Here is a 6,896-nt window from a genome sequence, read left to right on the forward strand (position 1 = left end):
GAGCAGGTAGGGGCTGGGGGATTGGCAGCACCTGAGCAGGGGGGGCACTGAGAATATAGGGAGGTGCTGAAGGGGTGGGCAGCTTCTGCCTGCAGGCACCTGGTGGGGACAAGGAGGTGTGGCTGCCTGCAGGGAGGCAGTGGATGTGGGAGCTCTTCAGCAGGGGCTGCATCCCAACAGTCTTTTTCCTTTTGTGGAAGTTTCTGGAGGGCTCAGGCATGGGCAGCTCTTGGATTGTAGTAGCATTTTGCTGCTTGGGACAGCTGTGTGCAGGCAAGAAACATCTATCTGCTGCCTCTTCTCCTTTTTTTTTTGTTGCTCCTCTTTGTGCCTGTTTCTCTTAGTTTTTTGTTTGTTTGCTTGCTTTGTCTTGGGTGTCTTCTTTCTGCTGTAGGACCTATGTTGGGAGTTGAGGGATTCAGCCCAGTACTCTGCTGGAAGACTGTTAAAGTTTCCCTAATGAAGCTGGGGGGAAGTGTTTGACATTAACTTCCTTCTAATACCACTTGATTTTTCCAGTGCCTCTCCCAGACAGTTTTCTTTTCTGCAAGGCTTTTCTAAATCTCTTGCTCTGTATGTTAGTAAGTTTGGTCTTAAAAACCTTATTAACGCTCTTTTCTGCTAAAGGGTTGCAGAACTGACTGTGCTGGTGCTGCCTGGAGGAGGAGGCTGTATGTGGGACCTTAACTACAGGGGTCTGAGTCTCTCCTGTAACGAAGCCTTGACTGTGTCCTCCTGAGCTGATGTGGCCCTTGTGCTGGAGAAGCAACATCCTTTCCTGCTCTCACTAAATCCTTGGGTTGCCCACCTTGCTTTAAAGCAAAACCCCGAACTCAGACTGTCCCAGGGCTGGTTCCTGCTCAGCTGCAATTTGCATCCTCCCCTTTTTATGCTTCAGTGTTGTTTGTTAGAACAGCCAGACCCCCTCTTTTGAGTCAGAGCTTGTACAGGGAGAGGAGAAAGCTCTTCTGGTTTTGTTGGTTTTGTTCAATATGCTTTTTTGGTAACTTTGTTTTTCAGATCAAAGGCTGAAGCCTCAAATTGCAGCCCCTCGGCTTGCTACAAACAATCCCACTCTTACTACAGTTGCTCTAGAAAAACCTTTCTGTGTGTTTGACAGCTCACTGCACCCAAATAAGTCTTACTCCATCTACTTGTATGCAATGAAGGAGTCAGGTAAGTGGCATTATGGCTCTCCAGAAGGTAACTGCCTGATTGACCTTTGCATGGAATCCTTCACAGCTGGATGGGGGTGGGCCTGAACAGGGAAAGGAGAAAAATCTGCCAGCCCTTGCAAGGACTAATTAATTGATTTATTTTTTAGACTAAGGCAAGTCATGCTAGACCTGTGGTCACAGATGCCTGGCCCATGGCTTCATTCACAAAATGAATTTCATAAGTGCTTGGCAGTGGCCAGGAGCTGCTTCCCCTGATCCCTGCTGCTCTGGCAGACTCTTGGAATGCTACCTGGAGCCACTCTGTGAGCTGGCAGGAATAAATGCCTTCCTTATGTCACACCTTCCTCCCTGAATGCTGGATGCAGCTTCTTTTTCTGAAGGAAAGGGGACCTTGAGGGGGCAGCAGTGAAATTGGACAACAGGCAAAAAGCTCTTGAGTCTTTCACTGCTGGTTGTTGCCACTCTGGACCAAGTGGAAGGAGCAGGCCCTGGGTGGGTGGAAGCTGTAAGCACAGAGCCCATCCCAGACAGCTGGGAAGGGGTGGCCTTCTGAGACCTGCCCTGTGCCTGAAGGGCACAGCCTGGTGTGTCTAAGCCAGGCTACAGCTGCAGTAGAATGATGTAAGTCTGATAAGTAGATACACCTGCAAGTATGCTTTGTGTTGGAAATTACATCAACCAGCCCAGATTCCTGCACAGTTGGGTGAATCTGTACAAAATGGGCTCCACACACAGAAATGTCTAATGCTGCTTTTAAGGCAAGAAGATGCAAACTTGTTACTTGACAGACCGGGAGGAATTTTGTTTGGATTTGTCTCTGGTCTGCAGGGAAAGACATTGGCTCACCCTTGGATGTCTGCTGGAGCAGGGAGAAGGAAAAATTTAAAAAAACTTAATTTAAAAAACTTAAATTAAAAAATTAAAAATTTAAAAAAACTTAATTTTCTTAACACCTTATGCTCAGGTCTGGTAAGGAGATGCATCAGCACATGAGAAAGCTTGAGGATAAGAGGATTTCTGAAGAAGTAATATGTAGCTTTTGGCTCTATCCTTAATGTTGCTATGAGACTTGATCTACCCACTAAGGTTACAAAACTAAACAAGCAAACAAAACATAACAAAACCCAGAAAACCTCCCATGAAAGCATCCTGTTTATGCATCAACTTTTGTTCACAGAGCCAGACTAAGAGTTATGAAAGTGGACACTGGGAGAGCAGGGAAACATAACTGTGAGAAGGTTAATAATGTGGAGAAACAAACCTAAGGGAAGAGAAAGTCTTAGGTAGTATCTGTTTTCCTGCTATTGGCTCCCACTTGAAGGGAGGGGTGTCAGAACTCCTCTAACTTACCACTGACTCTCAAGTTGTATTTCTAACCTGTACCAGAAATGTGTCCTTTTTAAAACAGGCTAAATTTTACATTGGATCATAGCTAAAAACTTCTCACAGCACTTGCAGGAACTCTGCTCCAGCAGAATGCTTCCAGGCAGAAATGGTTCCCACTGTACCACAGGTTTGGAAAAACTGGCACTCCTGTGCTGCTGACAGCACTGAACAGCTGGAGGGGCTCTCCAGAAAAAAATTAACCTGCAGTTACAGAACTTGGGAACATCCCTTGGGACTTGTGCCTTGCCTTTGCAGCAGGGAAGGGTTGAGAGGTACAACTAAGCTTCCAAAGCCTGCTGGATGCAGAGTCATGCTTTGGTGGAAGCTGGGAGGGCCTTCAGACTCCCCTGGAAGCACTGGAATGCCTGGCTGGCCAGGGATGGAGGTACACATGTGTTCCTGCAGCCCCTACACCATGCAGGTCTGGGATGGCTCCAGCTGCTGTGTGACCAGAGGCTGAAGGGTTTGTGTGCCAGGAGACAAGAGCTGTGACTCAGGAGCTCTACCTTGGCTGTAGGACCAAATCTGGAATGGCAGGATTTACTGGATGTTTGTTAGAGCCACACGTGGTGTGTGGGAAGAGCAGCCTTTGCCACCCTCCTTCCTGCTCCATCACGTTCTCCTGGGAAAAGAGGAATTTTGGGAGGGTAGCTACTGGCAAATATTGCTCCGAGATCCTTCACAGTTTGAGGGACAAGTATGAAAACTTCACCAACAACTATGCAGGAAGGGGTGGGATCATGACACAGCCAAACTGGTAGCTCATTTTTGGTTTCTCTTGGGAGTGTTTTGGGGTAGAAGAGCGAGATGCCAACCAAATGGAGGGTGAATGGAAAGGGCTGGGCTTGTTTGGACAGCCTTGCTAAGAAGCCTCTCTCCTGCAGCAGGTGCCATGAGCTCCCTGGTGACTGAGGGCAGCGGCAAAGCACTGGACAGCACCTTCCAGCAAACACACGGGGGGCAGCTGGGGCCCTACAGGGCTGCTGCATTCCATGTGCCCAGCTGTGCATCCCCTCCCAGGCTTGTGGACGCAGGAGATGTCAGCAAAGTTTCTGATGTCCTGAAACAGTACCTCTTCAGAGTTGGGGATGATGGGACGTGTCTGTACGACCCAAACTTCCTCGATGTCTGTAACCCGCCTCTCGCACCAGGCACGACTTACAGGTATCATTCTCAGCTCTTAACAGGTGATTGCTCCTCTTAAAACACAGTGGGATGCAGCACTGAGCCTGTAAGTTCCTCAGCAAAGGTAAACTGTGGATTACAAGCCCATAGCTGAAGTGCTCTATCACAAGTGCAGCCATGAAGGTGGCTGGCTTTGCTCCAGCACCTTGCAGAGGGTGCTCTGTGGTGCCCCAGCAGGGCTGAGCTCTGCCAGGGCAAATTCATGGGCCACTAGGAAAATTCCTGTGTGACCTGCTAGATCTACTCCTATGTAATTCTGTGACAGCACATGATTTGAAACTGCTGGTAGAAAAGGATTGTGACTGGAAAGTTGTTGAGATTATTCACCATGTATTTTGTATTAGAGGATTCTGCTGAACTGCAGATGTGCATCTGGCTCTGCTTGCTTTGTTCTGATGGGATTCTGAGCAGCCAAAGTTCTCCTTGGTCTCCAGCTCCAGGAAGCCCCTCATATTGCTGGAGACTGCCCAGTGAGGGCCAGGGAGCTTGCAGACTTGCCTGAGCCTGCTGCCTGGTGAAACCAGCCATCCAGGGAATTGGGGCACCCTGCCAGCCCTTACCCAAACACTCATTTTGCTGTTGCCAGCTGTTTAAAACCAGAGTGAAAATGGCAGTCACATGGAGCCATAGATGCTTCTGAAAAGTCTGTGGGCTCTTAGTTTTGCAAAAACTGTCTTCTCTCTTCGTTTCTGAAATCGTGGACTGGAAATGTAATTTCTTTGCCAAATCTGATGTTGGCCTGGTTCTTCAACAGGCTCCTCTAGCAGGGAAAGTGCCAAAGGTCTCTGCTGTTGGACAAAGTCTTTGACCTCCATATGGAAATCAGAACCACTTGCTGTCCTAAATTACAAAGCTCTTCAAACAGGGAATAGCCAGCTGGGGAAAACTGTTGTTGGGAATCTGTCATCTGCCAAGGCTCACAAGAACCAAGTGCAGGCTGTGCATGACAAAACATAGAATGTTTTTCCATAATTAATTCTGTCTGTTCTTTATAAGGTCTCTGGAAGTAATCAGCAGCCTTTAACTGTCTCCATCTAATGCTTTGACAAAACCTGAAGACTGGCCAGCTAATCCAGTAGTTTAAACCTGCTAGTGAGGGGGCTATTACAAATACCTCATTTAACACTTTTTTCCCCCTGCAGGTTTAAGTATGTCCTGGTAGAGAGCACTGAAGGGATTGTGAAAGACCAAACCCTCTGGTCTGATCCAATCAAAACCAGAAGAGGTAAGTCTGGCTTTGCTCAGCTCCTTTGAATAGCTGTGCTTGCCTTAGGACATTATTGCTCTAGGAGCAACAGCTAGTCCTTTCCTGAAGTTTCAGCAATTTTTTTCAGCCTTTCAGTGTTGGAGTAGCAGGGTTAAATATGGAATAATTTTCTACTTTTGCGTACTACAAAACAAATCTTTTAGTAATGATAAGGTTTGTATCTGCAGTTTGAGATTTGATGCAGATCATGGTATTTGGTGCTGTTGACATTTCTCAGGAATACAGATACTTGCCCTCATGGCAAACCTGCTGAGCAGAGCTCATAAACTTTAAATGCTGACATTGAGTCTTAAACCTGTTTCTCATAAATCATCGATGTCTTCAGGTACAGATATAATCACTTTGCCTCTCCTAGATCACCAGCTTGGTGGGAGTGCTCATGGTCAAAAAGAGATGACCAGGAACATTCCTTCCATGCTCTCCTAGTTAAACTTCCCTTGCAAGTTGACACCTGGCCTGGCCGAAGGAGTGGAGCCATGGTTGTCATCACATCCATCCTGAGTGTGCTCCTGTTCCTCCTGCTTGCTGGGATTCTGGCTGCTGTGTCCTCAGCTGTCATGTGAGTACTGAGCACCCCACAGCTTGGACTGAGAGCACCCACACCCTGCCACCAGCCACTGCTGCTGCTCTGGTTTGGGATGGCACACCAGTGCTGGTCACATCTTGAAGCTGGTAACAGGAAAATACTCTGTCACCATGACTTACCCTAAGATCAGCAGCTCTTGGAATTATTACACAGCTGTAAGGTTACTGAAGCCAGACTTTAGTAAGGACTGCTGGAAAAAAAAAACCCAGTGGACTTGCACCTACTTGTAGCCTGTATATTCTTTCTCACATGTTGCAGCTTTCCATCTATTCAGGAGCTGGGAAATTCTTAAGGAGTGCAGGAATTTGTAAAGATTGCATAATATCCTAATTAATGCCTTGATTTTGACTCATGCCCAGAGGAAATAAGTTACCCCTTGCAATAAATGAGTGAGGCTTTGCTGGAGCTGTCTAACACAGCTGTGCATGTTTCCCAGCCTGGTGTGCCCCCTGCCTAGGGAGATCCAGGAGGCCTGATTGATTCCTAAACTGAACTTTGGGATGGAATTAACTCAGTTTTAGAAATAGTGGGTATTGGGGCTTCACCCTCTTTCAGTTAGTTGAAAGTGATGCAAGTGCTCTGGGTTCACTCAGCTCTGCCAGGCTGTCCTGGGTTACAGATGGGAAAGCAAAGGATGCATTGCAAATGTTCATTTAAAAAATAAATCTGCTCAGTCTCTACTGGAACTTAATGAAGCCTTTCTCTTGCCCACCAGGAGACCAGGAGGTCCTTCTGCAGAGACAAGGTGCACCCCTCAGACTGCTCAGCCAAGTGACCCAAGACCACAGTTGGGCTCTGAGTGACCAGCCTGATTGCAGCCAGGGTGGGACTGCAGCTGAACTGCTCCATGTGCTGAGACCCACAGGACTGTCTCTTCTATTCAACATGAGTCCATAAAAGCCCCAGAACACAGCCAGGCAACAGGAGATGAGCAGCACTGATGAATTAAGGACAGCTGTTTTGAAGTCTTGCAGTACATGATACCTTGTCCTAATGAGATTTGATGTAGTTGATCACCTTGCATAGCATATAGCACATATGAACAGTGAATATCAAATGCCTGGGATAAAGAAAAAAATCTTAGAGACCCTCCAGCTCCAGGAGTTGGTCAGAGGTTGTCTGATAGAGACATCTCATCTGGAGTAAGCATTACTGCAGCCCTCACCTGCTCCTCGCAGTCAGACAAACAGGGTGGAGCTGGTTGTGTCTGTGTTCCCCCAGAGGAACTGATGAGGAATATGTACTGCTTTATTTTCCATTGATGCCAACTTCAAAGCCCTTCTTTACCCCTCTT

The 6,896-nt window shown here is 47.3% G+C and overlaps 1 protein-coding gene across 1 annotated transcript; it reads left to right on the top strand.

Annotated features, from left to right (window-relative positions):
- The first annotated feature begins 218 nt into the window (after window positions 1–218).
- UPK3A (uroplakin 3A) lies at window positions 219–6,599 on the top strand. The gene is made up of 6 exons (XM_018088559.1): window positions 219–273; window positions 1,021–1,176; window positions 3,449–3,728; window positions 4,892–4,974; window positions 5,443–5,575; window positions 6,318–6,599. Exons 1-6 carry the CDS (start codon window positions 219–221, stop codon window positions 6,403–6,405), a joined length of 795 nt encoding a protein of 264 aa, XP_017944048.1. The 3' UTR covers window positions 6,406–6,599.
- The last annotated feature ends 297 nt before the right edge of the window (window positions 6,600–6,896 follow it).

Source organism: Manacus vitellinus, unplaced genomic scaffold, assembly GCF_001715985.3.
Source record: "Manacus vitellinus isolate BGI_N305 unplaced genomic scaffold, ASM171598v3 scaffold_104_pilon, whole genome shotgun sequence".
Taxonomy (NCBI): domain Eukaryota; kingdom Metazoa; phylum Chordata; class Aves; order Passeriformes; family Pipridae; genus Manacus; species Manacus vitellinus.

Bases quoted from the DNA above. Each gene is read 5' to 3' on its own strand.
- UPK3A (XM_018088559.1), top strand. From the start codon at position 219: ATGGGCAGCTCTTGGATTGTAGTAGCATTTTGCTGCTTGGGACAGCTG. The intron at 274-1,020 runs GCAAGAAACATC...TTTGTTTTTCAG, and splicing joins CTTGGGACAGCTGTGTGCAG to ATCAAAGGCTGAAGCCTCAA. The intron at 3,729-4,891 runs GTATCATTCTCA...TTCCCCCTGCAG, and splicing joins GCACCAGGCACGACTTACAG to GTTTAAGTATGTCCTGGTAG.